This window comes from Peromyscus californicus, unplaced genomic scaffold, assembly GCF_007827085.1.
Source record: "Peromyscus californicus insignis strain IS unplaced genomic scaffold, ASM782708v3 Scaffold_24__1_contigs__length_46423439, whole genome shotgun sequence".
Lineage (NCBI taxonomy): Eukaryota > Metazoa > Chordata > Mammalia > Rodentia > Cricetidae > Peromyscus > Peromyscus californicus.
Genome location: NW_026294535.1, coordinates 3,914,166 through 3,930,148, shown reverse-complemented (window position 1 = coordinate 3,930,148; position 15,983 = coordinate 3,914,166). Strand labels below are relative to the sequence as shown.

At 44.9% G+C, this 15,983-nt stretch overlaps 1 protein-coding gene and 1 pseudogene across 1 annotated transcript; both read right to left on the bottom strand.

Annotated features, from left to right (window-relative positions):
* Nucleotides 1-94: 94 nt before the first annotated feature.
* LOC128119616 (SIN3-HDAC complex-associated factor-like) lies at nt 95-4,189 on the bottom strand (annotated as a pseudogene).
* A 686-nt stretch (nt 4,190-4,875) lies between these two features.
* LOC128119607 (nitric oxide synthase-interacting protein-like) lies at nt 4,876-11,369 on the bottom strand. The gene has a single exon (XM_052752967.1). The coding sequence runs from the start codon at nt 8,752-8,754 to the stop codon at nt 7,849-7,851; it is 906 nt and encodes a 301-aa protein (XP_052608927.1). The 5' UTR covers nt 8,755-11,369; the 3' UTR covers nt 4,876-7,848.
* Between the last annotated feature and the right edge of the window lie 4,614 nt (nt 11,370-15,983).

Below are 15,983 nucleotides of genomic sequence, written 5' to 3'. Positions count from 1 at the left end.
TTTATTCAGGCATGGTGTTGCACTCCTGTAACTTCAGAACTCAGAGGCAGAGATGAATCTCTGCAAGTTCCAGGAGCCTTGGCTACAAAGTGAATTCCCATCTAACCAGGGCTACATAGGGGGTTGACACCTTGAATGTGGATGGCATAGTCTACGCCAGTCTTCATGACCTAGCCTTTATGTTAACAGCCAAATTTAGAGAATGTAACAATGATGAGCTTCTGGAAAGAAAGGAATCTCCCTTCTGCACTACATTAGTCCTTTCCACATGCCCTTTCACAATTGCCCATTGTGGTTCTGGGATAGCAAAACAGTGAAAGTGGCCTTGAAATGCATGAACAAAGTTTACCACTACCCACAGCAGAGGGGAACTGCTGAGCTGCAAGTGTGAACACTGGAGATGCCTTCTGACCTCTCACTCCTTTAGCATGACTGTTGCATTGGGGAGACGTAGAGTAATGACCTGCTCTGGCACTGTCATCTGCTTCCATTAGGAATATTGTGAACAAAGCCTGAAGGATTCATTCCAATCTCTGAAATGGTGTTTCCCGTTGGTTTATGACACAAAACATTTCATAAAATTCCATAAGGCTGTCTCAGATAGGTTACGCAGAATACCAATTCCATCTGCTAAATTTAAGAAGTATGAGTTTGGGGCTTGTGGAGATAGTTCAGTAGTTAAGAGCATTTGGGTTTGGTTCCCAGCACACATAAGGGGGCTCATATCCAACTGAATTTCTAATTCCAGAGGACCCAATGACTTCTTCTGACCTCTGTACCAAGCATGCCTCTGGTACTCAGATATACATGCAAGCAAAACATTCACACACAAGTATACATTAAAGTAAAATAGGTAAGTATTACCAACTAACTTAATGCTACTTGGCAGATGAAAAGCTTCAGCTATTTTTTTTTCAAGACAGGGTATCTCGGTGTAGCTTTGCGCCTTTCCTGGAACTCACTTGGTAGCCCTGGCTGGCCTTGAACTCACAGAGATCTGTCTGGCTCTGCCTCCCGAGTGCTGGGATTAAAGGCGTGCGCCACTCCCGCCTGGCTACTTCATCTACTTTTACTTTTAAATATTATCTCCAGATTTTTCTCAGGCTACATCAGAATTCAGTATCCTGCTTTGGCATCAAATATCAAGTTTGTTTATTTTTTATAATAAAACTAAATATAATTCAATACCCTACAGTAATGGTTTTGATAATAACTATCCAAGTGTATAAAAAGTTTAAGACATATTTGTAGAGTTAGTATATTAATACAAAGTGCATGCCTAAATACAGTATGTTTACAGGCAGAGAGTTGAGTGGGAGAAGACTGCAGTTGAGGTCTAATAATAAATATATAAATGCAGAAATAGAGATGCTCAATCATTGGGCACTCTGTGCATACGGTGGCTTGTACTAGATAGATTTTTCACAAAAGGGAGAAGCACACAATGTAAAACTATAAAACTAAAGGTTGTCATAAAAACTGTGGCTCTCCTTGTGAAACACTAACAGACTTTAACAATCCAGTTTTCAAAATAATCATGAGTGACAGAATACTAAGTCAGCATGTACCCTTCCCTCTAGATGTCTGACATGGCAGTATTGTTTTTTCCTGAATTTTGAGAAGGAGCCATTGGACAGCTTCAGGAGTGTTCTACGGAGAAACCCTCTCTGAGATCTTAATGTGAGGCATTCCATTCAGCTACCTGGATGTTCAGAAGCCCAACTCCAAGAAACCAACTCAACTAACCAATTCAATCTCAATATACAACTCTTCTCTTTAGCCTACTTTAAATAGTGGGAGAAAAGCAACAAAAGCCTAAATCCTAATAAGGTCAAGACAAGGCAAAGGGCTACTCTATAGATAAAACCTCCACAAAGATCAACTGAGGAAATCCAGAGATAGAACTGAATCATACAGATTTCAGTGAGTCGCAGACAGTCATGTAGCAGCAATGTCAATTATTTATACACTGCAAGTTCTCTAAGAAATGTCCCTCAAGCAGCATCAGCTATGCTCCGTGCATCCCCAGGACTTACACATTCTAATAAGTGGTTTCTAACCACGTGTTCTCTACTGTATGGTGATGTTTTGATACTATCTGTATAGGACCTTGCCCATCCTACAGACTTGCCTTCCCCCGAAGGAGCTCTGGTTCTGTTTTAGAAGATTCACATAAAGTCTTCTTATCAAATATTAAGATGAAGGGAGGTGACACGATGCTACCTGTGTGTTCAGAAATTGCTTCCTCCTCCAAGCTATTTGGAGAAATCTCAGTCTCCCCTGCTCAATAGTCGGTAGTACAGGTCTGAATCATCAGAAGTTTGGTAATGCTGAAGCATTCCAAAATTTTTAGCTGTCTCTAGAGGCAGGCCATGCTACTGAATTATGACAAATTATCATGAGGAAAAATAAGTGTAGCCAGACATTTTTAAATGCCTCAACCACAACCTTTCCACAGAAAGACTAAACTACATATGGTTTATCATAGAACAATGGCACCTCTGGCCCCTGAAATCCCCTAATTTCATTCATTTGGAGGTATTAAACAAGCAAAAACACTTAAATAGTACTTTGCAACACCATTCAGCTTTCCAATGAAATACTCAGCATCTTAAATATTATGTATACTTTTTTTTCTTGCAGTAAGCTAGACACTGGCTTCTGAGTTTGTTGTATGGGGAATGGGTAACACATTAAAACTGTTATATAAAATGTCTTTTGGCAGAATAATAGGTATCCAAGTTAAAAATAGGAGGGTCAGTTTGTTACTTTGTGGTCTTTTTAAAGTTGAAATCAATCTTTGTTCCCTTCTTCTTACCTCAGTCACTACTCCTGAGTGGAGATGGGCAGAGGTGCCAGCCCCTCCTCCTCAGGCTTCACAGCAGCTGCTTTCTTTCTGCTGCAGCAAGGCTTGAAGAGATGGGTGTCAATGAGAACTTTCCCAAAACTGCCCTTAGAGATGATCCCACAATGTATTTTCTGTCTTTTCCAGTAGGTAATATCTAAAAAGGAAAAACTGGAGTCCTCTTAGAGCTGGAAGCCATCTCTGTATCTGAGCCTTGATCTGACTGGTTACTGAAGCAGAGACTGGGCTGGAGAGGCACTTGAGGTGCTATGAGCATCAGGATTGTGGTGTTTAAATTCCTTCCACAGTATACTCATGTGATTGCTCTTCATCCTGTTTCCAGATAGAGTTCTCACTTTTTTTTTGTTTTAAATGTTGCCTTTAGACTGGGTCCTGCCCTTGCATCTACCACATGATTCCAGTTTTGTTGTTTTTTTGTTGTTATTTTGTTTTTGTTTTTTGTTTTGCTTTGTTTTTCTGGATCAGCTGGCAACTTCTTCCATCTTTCCACAAGCAACACACAGACACTGCAGATGTCATGTGCAACCCAAAAGAGCTCTGAAAATCCTTTTTGTAATGTTTACTGTCCATGAACCAAGAGCTGGAAGACTTGGCTCTGCAGATACAGCAGTCCTCTGTTCTTCAGTGCACCTTTGGCTTGTGAAAACCAAACACATTTCCTTCTGGGCAATAGCTTCCATGTGCAGCAGCATCCACACAGGGCAGGCTGCACCGAGAAAACCCCTGCAAGCACTCACTGTGCCCACAGTGAATCCAGCAAGTTTGCTGATTTTATATGCTGCCTACGTTAAAAAAATTCTAAAACCTACCCAAATGGTATATCCTAGAGCAGTAATGAAACAAAAATGCTAAGACAGATTAACGATAAAAAAATGTGAACGTGTATATACTTGTCAAAATTCTTAAAGTGGTAGTGTGGAGCTATTTTAATGGTTGTAGCAAAAGAGATGGAGTCGAACCACAGGGGAAAAAATGAGTTTGATGGGATATACTTCATAGTTCTCATTCATTGTTTGCTCCTCATTATGCAATTTATTTTAATAGAACAAAAACAACTCCCCATATTTATAACACTTTTATTATCTCCCTCTATTTTGTAGTCAGAAGGTCCTATGGTATATAGCTGTGGTTACTTTACCATGATATGGACCATGTGCAAGATAGAAACAATGAAGATGATTGAGGAACAAAGATATGAAAATGTTTTCATCAGCTCCTATTTAGACATCAAAAACAATCCATATCATGAGGTGTGGTGGTGCATGTCTTTAGTCCTAGCATGAGGGAGGCAGAGGCAGGACGCAGTGAAGATGATGCCCCAACACTGTGGAGAAACCTCAGGTGACTGTCCAGGCAGATGGCTGTTTCTGTCAACTCACAAATTTTTTGGAAGTTGCTTGCATGCACTTTCTGTTTTTATTTTTGTTAGCTAATATTATTTCCTTCTTGGGTCTCTGAGGGAGTTGAAGATTAGTTAGTTATAGTTGAAGGTTAGTTAGTTATAGTTGAAGATTAATTAGGATAGAAAGTGAATTAGATACATTTTGGACTTAACAAAATAGGATAGATAATGAAATTATTTTCTCTGAATTTGTCAAATACAAATGGACTAGACATTGTTTAGACATTTATTACTTGTATATATTGTATATAGTCATTGTACTTTTGTATATAGTTTTTCTTTTGTTAGTTATAACCTTTTTCTTTTTTTTCCTTTTTATTAAAATAGAAAAGGGGAAAAAAAAAATGTGGTGTCCTCCTAAAAGCCTAGAACACAAACCTTTGAAAACTAAGTTATGGGAGCATGGGCCACATGTTCTACAATGAAGTCATGTTTTGATGGAAAGCTGGATACTGTATACATGACATCAATCATTAAATTCACTGTTTCAAAACGTGAAAAAAAAAAAAAATATAGGGAATTGCTGTGGGATGGTCTGTATGTCAAATGTGTTGCTGATTGGTCAATAAATAAATCACTGATTGGTCAAAAAAAAAAAAAAAAAAAAAATGCCCGCAAGGCACAGCTCATTCCCTTTCCATCTCTGCCTTTTTCACATCTCTTTGCTTCTCCTCTCTTGTCTCTTCTTTTCTCTCTTGCGTCTCTTCTTCCTCTTGTCATTCTGTCTCTCTCAAGTCCCCACTCCCACACAGCCCTTCACACTTCCACTCACCATTCCCCAGTGAACCTCTTTGCAGTAACTGTTGCTGGTGCTGTGTGTTGCTTAGTGGCATACCTTGGCAGGACCTGCTGAGAGGTACTCAGTATCACCTCGCTTTCGTTTTTATTCATCACCTCACCAATTACTTAATTTAGTGCATGTGTCTGTGGGTGTGGGGTAGGGAGAGGTGTGCGTGTGGAGTTAAGAGGACAACTCTTTGGAAGTCTTTCTGAGAGGATGCCAGGGCTGCAGCCATCTTAGAGAAGGGTCAGACAGGGGACAGCGGGCCCTTGGGAAGTTGTTCTTAAAAACCCACCAGATGATCTGCTGCCCCTTCACCCCTAGACAGTTAGGAGCTGCACACCAGGCATTTCCTGCCATAACCTAAAGGATATGCTGTAACATAACTGGCATAATAAACAAAGCACCAGATATGTCCTCTGAGATGTTTTCTGCTGTTATAGATTGTATACCATAGCTGTCATAGGGAATGAGTTTCCTGCAGATAAAAATGGGATGCCTAACTATCAGAGGAAATGGATCTGCTGGTCAAATGGATACAGTAACATAGATTGCTAGAGGATAGGGCAATTTCCTTTCAGTTGCAACTCTCCAATCAGTTCAAACCAAGCATCTCTAACCTGACGTAAGCACCAGTCTTGAGCTTGTAATGATATAGAGTTGGAATTCTCCTAGATCTCCTACCCTAACCATTAGAAAAACCTGCTTGAGTGCTACTCAGGGTCTCTCCTGCTCTGCTGCATCAGATGGATGGAGACGCCCAAGTTAACTGGCAGCAATAAAAAGATTTTGCAGAATTTGGTCCCTTGGGGGACTCAAGGTACAACATGTTCCATCCTGATACCTTGTGGGATTCCAGGGTTGAACATAAATTCTCTGGTCTGCTTGGAAATGCCTCTTCCCAATGAACATTGCTAGTCCTCAAACAGTTTCTTGAAGAAGAACTCTTTTCCCCAATTTTATTTAAGTTCCAAGTAAAGTTTTTCTGCCTTATTGTTGAATTTCAGACTTGATAGAAGAGCTGACAAGATGGTTCAGCTGGTAAATTAGGCACTCGCCACCAAGCCTGATGATCTGAATTCAGTCCCTGGGACCCACATTTTGGGGGCAGAGTACCAATCCCTTACATTAGTTTCTGACCTCTATACATGTACTGCACATGCATGTCACACAAGTGCACAGAAATAATAATAGCAATAATAAATCTCATTTAAAATTGATGGAGAATATTGTTATGCCTATCTCACAGAATTTTAAGTGTTACTGGAGCTGTATGTCAATAAAAATTATGTTGATTTCTATATTTTATAAACCCAAAATCTGTGTTAACTTTGTATTAAGATTAAAAAATAACAAATATGCTTCTAAATTTATTTAACTCAGTTGTGCTCTGTTATTAGCTGCCTATGTCTAAACATGAAAAAGAGCACCAGACTCTAGTTACAGAGATTATAATGCAGTACTAACACTTGCCTCTAAAACAAATGTTTTTGTCAGATGACTTGCAGGGTGCACAGTCAGAAACTGAGGCCAAACAAAAATCCAGAATCTTTCCAAAGAATCCATTAAGGCCCAGGAGCTAACTAGAGCAAGTATACAAAAATGCTTTGAACTCAAGGTGAGGTCAAGGTCACTGGGTCTTATGAAGGCAGCACAGTGTGATTGATGGCACAGAACTCAGAGCCTGGAGGGAGGTAAGGCAGGGTGTCCAGAGCCAGGGCTTTGCTAGCCTTGTTCTCAGGCATTCACTCAACCTCCCAGCTTTCATTTCAGATGGTGAGATGAGAATTGTTACAGTTGGCCACCTTCCTTCTTTGTGCTTGTGAAGAGCATTAAGAGTTCTAACAGCAAATGACCGCCATTGTTAATTGTTAATTATATGCTAATTGCAAGCTGAATGTCCCTTTTATGAAATGCTTGGGATCAACAGTCTCAGATTTCACAGCATTTCGTATTTCAGATGTTTTTAGATGTGAAATGCAAAATCAACCAGTGCAAGGTAAGCATGGGGTGCATGGGGGTGGGGGGTGGTAAATTTAGTTATATATAGAGAGAGTGAATTGAATTATGTCAGTACTCACTTTTGAGGAGATTTATTTAACAGGTTTCAGACACGCTTCAGGGTATGTAATCTTCTGTGCCAAGCACAGTAGCACACATAGAATAAAGAAATACTTAAGTTTGAGATCAGCCTGGGTAGCTAGACTTAAAACAAAAAAAGGACAAGATAGACAGATAGATATACAGACAGACAGACAGACAGACAGACAGATAGATAGACAGATAGATAGATAGATAGATAGACAGATAGATAAATGAAATGAAAGATTAAAATCTTCTCATCTTGGCCACTTCTATTCCTGATAATCATTTACCAGTGGGGTCCTTGCTGTTCTCTGGAGCTTATGTTTCCAGATAATTCCAGTATTTGCCCTTTGGCAATGAAAATATTGGAGAGTCTTAAGATCCATCCATTAGATTCTTATGAAATCCTTAGGTTTTGTAAGATGTCCTTCCTGAGGAGAAGAACAACTCAAATGCCCAGAAGAAGCCAGGATCTTCTTATGACTACTTCCATTCCTGGTTCTTAACGACATTACTGTGTTGATGAACTTTAACTTGTGTGGAACAACAGCTCTAGTTTTCTTGGAACTGGCTCTGTAGCCCAGGCTGGCCTTGAACTCACAGAGATCTGCCTGTCCGACCAAGTGCTGAGATTAGAGGCATGCTCTACCACCACCTGGCATTAAAATGTATTTCTTTTTTTCCCATTCACAGGCAGGTTTATTAGGTCACAGCTCAGGCTTGCATCACTGGCCGAGATAGCTCTACCTGCAGCTTCACTCCTGAGCCTGAGAAGCCTGTACCGCCGCGCTGCAGCACGATGATATCACATTCTGTCAGCGGATCCCCGTTCACCGGGTCCACCATGTCCTTCCGGATCAGTTTCTCTACACACTCCAGGGTGACCACAGCCCCAGAGGGCCGCAGCACTGCACATGGTGTGGCATTGCTCAGGCTGTCTCGGGTCACAGCACACACGTAGCGCTCACTGCGTGTGATGAGTCCCACGCGGTCTCCAGAGTCGCCCAGCTGCGTGAAGCGCACTGGAGTCAGGTCCGACATGTGTAGAGGCTTCCCAGACATCTGGCAGGTCACAGTGCGAGATGGTTTTTCCAGCTTGGTGGCCTTTGCCTCAGGCATCAGTGAGGGAATCCAGAAGCTGGGCAGCGCTTTGTTCTTGTCCTTTCCTGGGGGACCCGCCCTGGGTCCTGACTGCTCACTATCTGTGTTGGGTAAGGTGGCAGCTTTGGGCATGAAGGGGTTGAGGGGCCGGCTCACGATGGCTGCCTCCTTCTCCAGGAAGCCTCGAACTTGGTCCTGGGCTGCAGCTTGCTGAAGCTGTTTCTGCTCTTCCCTCTGGGCTGCTCGCTGCTTCTCATAGGCCTTCATCTGCCGGGCAATCTCTTTCTTCTGGTGTAGGATGTACTCCAGGATCGCCTCCCGTTCGTACAGGTAGCCATCTGGGGTGACCACAGGATCATGGCAGGGCTGCAGTGAGAGACAGCAGCAGTCAAAGTCCTTCACGGCGTCCCGGCTCAGTCGGATGTTCTGGGTCCCATAGCCTGAGGCCGCTGAGTCCCTCTTCTTCTCATGGTAGGTGTAGACAGCCCCTGCAGTACAGTTCTTACCGTGCCGTGTCATCCTCACAAACGGTTATCCGACCGTCGCTGCTTCTACTGTATTATGATGACACATAAATTTCCATTTAATAACACACTAGGAAATAAACGTAGATATTGTAAATTTTCGTTCTACTGTGATTTCTTACAAAGAGTAATTGTTTCCTCGACAACTCCTGATCAGATCCTGTTTCCACGAATCTTCAGACTGAAGCTTGTGAGTCCTCGGAATGGATCTCAGCTGAACTGCTGCTAAAGGCCTAAAAGCTGAAAAGGCTCTAGTTCCTGGTCCTCACACTTTTTATACCTTTCTGTTTCCTGCCATCACTTCCTGGGATTAAAGGCGTGTGTCTTTCCCAAGCAAGACATGAGATCTCAAGTGCTGGGATTAAAGGTGTGTGTCACCATGCCTGGCTGTTTCCAGTGTGGCCTTGAACTCACAGAGATCCACAAGGATCTCTGCCTCCCAAGTGATAGGATTAGAGGTGTGTGTACCACCATTTCTGGCCTCTATGTCTAATCTGTTGGCTGTTCTGTCTCTGACCCTCAGATAAGTTTATTAAGGTACAAATATATCAACCACAGAACTCCCTCTCCCACGTGGAGGTAGTGTGGCTTATGGGTGGAGTCCCTGCCTAAAACCTCACAGTGAGTGGCTGGGTGCCAGTATGGTTCGCCAGTGGAGTCCTTGCCTAGAATCCCCCAGAAGGGGGCTACAGGCCTGGCTTAGTGCTACTGCACTTGGCTACCTTGCAGAAGGCCCTGGTTTCCATTCCCAGCACTGAAAATAATAAAGAAAATAACAGTGTAGGTGGCCCCAGGAATGTACCATGGGTTGACTGGACTCCAGCCAAAGTCTAACATGGAAAACCAGGAGAACTGTGGGTGTCTAGAAGCCCAGACACTGCTGAAGGGCTACATTCCAGGATGCTGAAGGGCCACAAGGCTAGGAGCAAAGCAGGAGTCTGAAACTTCTAGCGGGAACTCTCAATGTGAGCCCGCATAGAGGGCACCATTGGCCAGGCAGGAAGTTGTCTGCTTGCTGGCATCCACACCCACTGAGAGCCTTGGTTACTTGGGAAGAGGGTCTTGACAGAAACTGAGAGTAGAGCACATATCGTAGGAAATTGGAACAAGCCCTAAATGCAATGTCTGCCACTCTTAGAAGACACAAGGCTGGCATGATGGCACACTCCTGTGTACACAGCACTAGAGTTTGGGGGTTTTGTTTTTGTTTTCTCTTCAGCACTGGGAATGGAATGCAGGAACTCAGCATTGGGCAGATACTTACCACGGAGTTACAGCCCCAAGCACTCAGGAGGCAGAGGCAGGCAGATCTCTGAGTTCAAAGCCAGCCTGGACTACAGATCGAGTTCCAGGACAGCCAGGCTGTTACACAGAGAAAACCTGTCTCAGAAAAACAAAAACAAAAATCCCTTATGTTGTATACTGAGGACAGTAATAGATTTGACTATGGCTTTGGACCTGTACCCTTCCAACTCTGCACACTTAGGGACAACCATGCTGAAGGTGTAAAAGTGAGGTGCAGATTGCTTTGGGAACCTTGGCCTACTGTGTCTACCAGTTCATGCCCTATGGAGCTAGGTGATATCGTAGAAGCCATTAGGGCTGAATTGTCAGGAGAGAGAAGTGATAACCAAAGCCACTGAGACAGAAATCACTGAATTATAGATCTGCTAGCCCCATATTTTTATTTACTTAGTTTATGTGTCCAAGTGTTTTGCCTGATGTGTGTCTGTGCACCATGTGCATGCTTGGTGCCTATGAAGTTCACAGCAATGCCCCTGGAACTGGAGTTACAGGCTGCCATGAGCCATCAGAAACTGAACCTGGGTCTTCTGCAAGAGCAGCCAGTGCTTTTAGCCACTGAGCCATCTCTTCAGCCCCCCCATTAACTCTGTTATAATTGAGATTTAATTATTTTTGTCTTCTGCATTTGATGTAACACTGATCTAGCTAATGTTAGTATGATGGTGTACATACACACATGCAGGCAATACCTTGTACACATAAAGTAAATCTTCTTTTTCCTTCTTTTTTTTTAAAGAAAAACATGATCCAACATGGTGGCATGACTTTAGTCCTCACACAGACCTTTTCCTAGACCTCAGGGAGCTCTGTGGTTGCTTGGGTAGTTTCTGCAAGGAGTAGGTTTTAGTTTTCCTCTTCCACCCTTATGGTGATATTTTATTTGTGCTGAAATGTGATTTTATTTGTATGTTAATAAATAAAGTTGCCTGGGGGTCAGAGCTAATAGCAAGCCATAGCAGAAGTCTGGCAGTGGTAGCACACGCCCTTAATCCCAATCACATGACAGGCAGATCTCTGTGTGTTCAGGGATACATCCAGCATGGAGACACATGCCTTTAATCTCAATACCAACCATAGAAGACCTGGAGGTCTGTACAGACAGGTAGTGACGAGAAGGTCACATGGTTGGGTTTACAACCAATGAAAAGGCAGAACAGAAAATCAATAAAAAGACAGACACACAGGAAATAGGTCTCTTTCTCAGGGGAAGGATGGCAGGGGCAGCGATGGGTAAGAAGACGGTTTCAGTCTCAGCTCTTAGCTACTGCTCTGACCACTTGGGCTTTTAACTCTGCATTTGGCTCTGTGTTTCTTATTTAATAAGACCGTTACATGTACACACGCTGCTGTCTGTTTATTTCCTAGGGAGGGTTTCATTTAGTTGTGAATGAGAAGGGCATGAACCACAACATCACCCCCATCGTGCTCCTTCTTGCTTTACCTGGGATAACTGGCAGCCTGGCATCCACTGTTGCTTGTTGTGCTGTTGCTGTTTGTAAGCTCTGAAGACTTATGCCAGTGTAGAAATTTGGTGTCCTCTTAAGTCCAAAGCAATATGTATAGAAAACAAGCACATCTTGAGAATGCCATAGGAAGTCAGCTGCCAGCACCTCCACAGCACACAGGAGCACAGGCCCATTGAGATGGCTGGGTGTTGAAGGCAGTCCAGCAGATGTGCCATTAATTTCCCATGTCTGATGAATGTGACTGTCCCCTGTTAAACAAATCCTGCTTGTCCTGTATACACAGTTTCAAGACTCTTGCATCTCTCTCTGACCTCTAAGCAAATACATCAAAGGTCAAGTGGCTTGATCTCTGACTGTTCCATAATGGGTTTCTGTACCAGCTGCTGGAAAGCCACCTGAAGGAAGGACCAGCGCATTGCCAAGGACCAAAGGCAGGGCCTGGCTGGGGCTTGGGGTTGGCATTCTGGCATCAGAGAAGGAGCTGCCAGGCCTCCCCCAGAGCAATCAAGACAACCTCTCACAGACATGCCCACAGTCCAGCCTGATCCAGACAACCCCTCACTTCCCAGGTGATCCTAGATAGTGTCATGTGGGCAATGAAAACTGACCATCAAGGGGTCTCTTTCAGAAAGGATATGATTCAAGTGTTTGTGACGGGAGCATGGGGCAGTGTGTCTGAGGGCACAGCCATATGTCCAAGGAACTACTTGCAGAACCAGGGACCAGGTGGGGATTGGCTACTGCATTCTATTGGTTTAGGGGCTCTGCAGAAATTAGAGCCCGCTGGGTGCCTGACATCTGGGCATTTAGGAGTTGGAGATAGGAAGATCAGGAGTTCAAAGTCATCCTTGGCCACACTGGGGAGATTTAATCCAGTCTGGGCCACATGAGACCCTACCTCAAAAAAAAAAAAAAAGCAACAAAAAATTCTCCAGGTGGGGATGAGAGCAGCGCATGAGTCTAGGATTTTCTCATGTCACTGAGTGAGGGCTGTGATTGAAGCTGGGCCAGTCAGGGGCCAGGACCTGTCTGGATTAAACAGAGTGCTCATCTAACAATGATGATGACTGGTTAGGGATGTATGCAGACATGTTATTTGGATTTCTGTCATTGATGGATGGAACTACAGCTGCTAGTTGAGCCCTTGGTACACACAGCAACCCTGGATAGGCCCTGACTAGCCCAGAGGTCAACAGTATCAAAGCTGAGGAACTACTTTTATTTTATTTCATTTTGTCATCATAGGTAGTTGTTCCTGGCACCTTGGCACATGTGGCATCAGAGGACAGCTCTGTGGAGTTCTTCTCTCCTTCCAGATTCCTGTGCATTCCCCAGATTGAGTTCATCATCAGGCTTACCAGGCAAGGAAGCGCCTTTATGGGCTGAGCCAGCCAACACATCCCAGTGTTTTTTGGCTTTTGGTTTTTGTTTTGTTTTTTGTTTGTTTGTTGTTGTTTTGATACAGGGTCTCATGTAGCCCAGACTGGCCCAGAAGTTGCCTTGCATCTGAGGACAGCTCTGAATTCCTGAGTGCTGGGTTGGGCCTTGAGCACAGGAACTACTAACTTCATAGCTCCAGAAGTCAGTAGCTCCTATGGTACTGTGAAATTTCTTAACTGTTTCCCTGCATAGCATGGTAGTAAAATAGAGCCCCTCTCTACCTCTCTGATAGGTCACCACTTTGAACAGATTTATGTTTATCTCTAGGAATTATAAGTTGTGGTTTGTGGGTTATGATCATCCCAAGACTTGCTCAGCAGGGCTCCATCTTCAGCACCACAAAGAAGAAACACTTAGCCTAATGGCACCCATGGTCCCTTTAGTCTGTTTAGAATGCCTGTGCCTGGGGAGTTGACAGGGTTTGTTGTTTGTTTTTTAGACAAGGTCTCACTGTGTGGTCCTGGCTGCCCTGTAACCCATAGAGATCCAACTGCCTTTGCCTCCTGAGTCCTCTAAAAGTAAAGGTGTGGGCCACTAAATTATGCTTGGCAGTAATTTGCTCTTCTGAGAAAGAATTTGTTGGGGCTAGAGAGAAGGCTCAGCAGATCTTAGAAGGCTGGAGAGATGGCTCAGAGATTAAGATCACTGGCTGCTCTTCCAGAGGACCTGAGTTCAACTTGTCGAACCCACATGGCAGCTCACAACCATCTATAATGAGATCTGGTGCCCTTTTTGGCCTGTAGTGATACATGCAGGCAGAACTCTGTATATCTAATAATAAAATCTTAGAAAAAATGGAAGGGTAAGTCTCTGTTTGTTTGCTTGCTTGCTTGTTTTTCATGACACCTGGCTGTTCTGAAACTAGCTCCATAGACCAGGCTGGCCTTGAAGTCATAGAGATCTGCCTGCCTCTGGCTCCCAAGTGCTAGGATTAAAGGTGTGTGCCACCACCTGGCAAAAAAAAATAGATCTTAAAGAAATAAAAAGTTTCCCCCCACCCACCCAACTCCCACCCCGTGAGATGGCTCAGCCAGTAAAGGCACTGGCTGCATGCCTGGTGCCCTGAGTTCAGTCCCTAGGACCAGCCTAGAAGGAGCTCAGCCCACAACAGTCTCACTCACCACAGTAAATAACTTCCTAAAAAACAAGACACTTAAAGAGGCTTATTGAGCTCGTGCTTCTGTAAGTCTGCGCACAAGGACAAGAGAATTGAGGAGCTGCCCCTCATCTCAGCCACGGGGCTCACAGGCACAAGAGTCCAGCACCCACACACCCTAGAAGAAACAGTCCTGGGGGCCCCAAGCAGTACTGTACCAAGAGGTGCAGGCCCAATGGCACTGACAGTGACATTCTTTGGGCAGAAGACAGTCAGGTGATGATGGGAAGAGGAAACCTGCAGTCCACCATGCTGGATGGGCACGGCACAGCTCCACCTGACCTAGACCTTTCAGCCATCAATGGTAAGTGGTTTCTTTTAGCCCCTCAGCAGCTGAGCTTGTAAGGATGGCCCACAGCCTTAGAAAGCCCTTGTTGCCAGTTTGACTCACTGCTGTGAGAAGAATCTGTGCCTTTCATGCACACCAGGCCTAGGATTGTGGGTCCCAGTGTGTTCTCAACTGACAGTGTGGGCCAGTTCCCTCCTGCCTGGTGGGGTGGCAGGTCCCAGGCAGGGTGACTGTACCAAGTACATGTCACAGGCTGGGTGGTGGTAACAGGTGTGGGTCCCAGGTGGGATGACAGCAGCAGGTGTGGGTCTCAGATGAGGTGGCATCAGCAGGTGCAGGTCCCAGGCTGGGTGACAGTAGCAAGTACAGGTCCCAGGCTGGGTGGTGGTAACAGGTGTGGATCCCAGGAGGGATGACAGCAGCAGGTGTGGGTCCCAGGCAGGGTGGTGGTAACAGGTGTGGGTCCCAGGTGGGATGACAACAGCAGGTGTGGGTCTCAGGTGGGATGACAGCAGCAGGTGTGGGTCTCAGATGAGGTGGCATCAGCAGGTGCAGGTCCCAGGTGGGATGACAGCAGCAGGTGTGGGTCTCAGATGAGGTGGCATCAGCAGGTGCAGGTCCCAGGTGGGAGGACAGCAGCAGGTGTGGGTCTCAGATGAGGTGGCATCAGCAGGTGCAGGTCCCAGGCAGGGTGGAGGTAGCAAGTACAGGTCCCAGGCAGAGTGACAGCAGCAGGAACAGGTCCCAGGCAGTGCTTCTGTCATAAAGGGCATGAGGGCCTGGGTGCTGGGGTTGAGGGTGACATCTTCCTCTTGTGACAGTCTGAGTCATGAGTCAAGAGGCACCTGTTATGTTCTTGGTCACTTATGGTGGCACAAGCCTGAAGCCCCAAGCTGGGGCAGGAAGATTGAGTCTTAGGCCAACCTAGACTACATCTCCAAAAACCAAGTGAAAGACTCTTCTTTAAATAAATAAAATGGGTCTATTTTAGACAAAAGCATGTTCAGGGAGGCTCCCCAGCTAGACAAGACAATGTCAAAGAAAGCCAACTTCAAGTCCTTTACCACCCCTCAGAGAAAGAGAACCCTTTACAAGAAGAGACAGGTAAGTACAGAGGTATTGGGCAGTGGGGAGTTCTGACTCTCAGCACCTAAGGCTTCAGGTCAGAGGCAGCCAGTCCTCCTCTAGGACAGAGGCCAGGACTGTGCTGCCCATGAGACCTGCTCAGGTGAGTGTGTTCATATACTGAGTTGGGTAGGGGATACCCATACAATTTCCAGGCAAGTATAGACCTGGCTCCACCCCCAACCCCTCTGACACTATTTCCATTTGAACCTATAAAGTACACAGAGGTTGGGGGTTCTGCCATACCTGGAAGAGTCAGGTGAACATGGCTTACTGAGAACTGAACAGCTGGGCCCTGCAGGATCTGCAGCAGACCATGGACATGATGGAGTCACAGATGCTGCTGACCCTGCTGTCTGTGTGAGTAGCTTAGCTGCACCTCATGAGCACCAGCGTGTCTTCTGTCATCTCTCCAACCCACATGAGTTGGTCTTGCACCCACA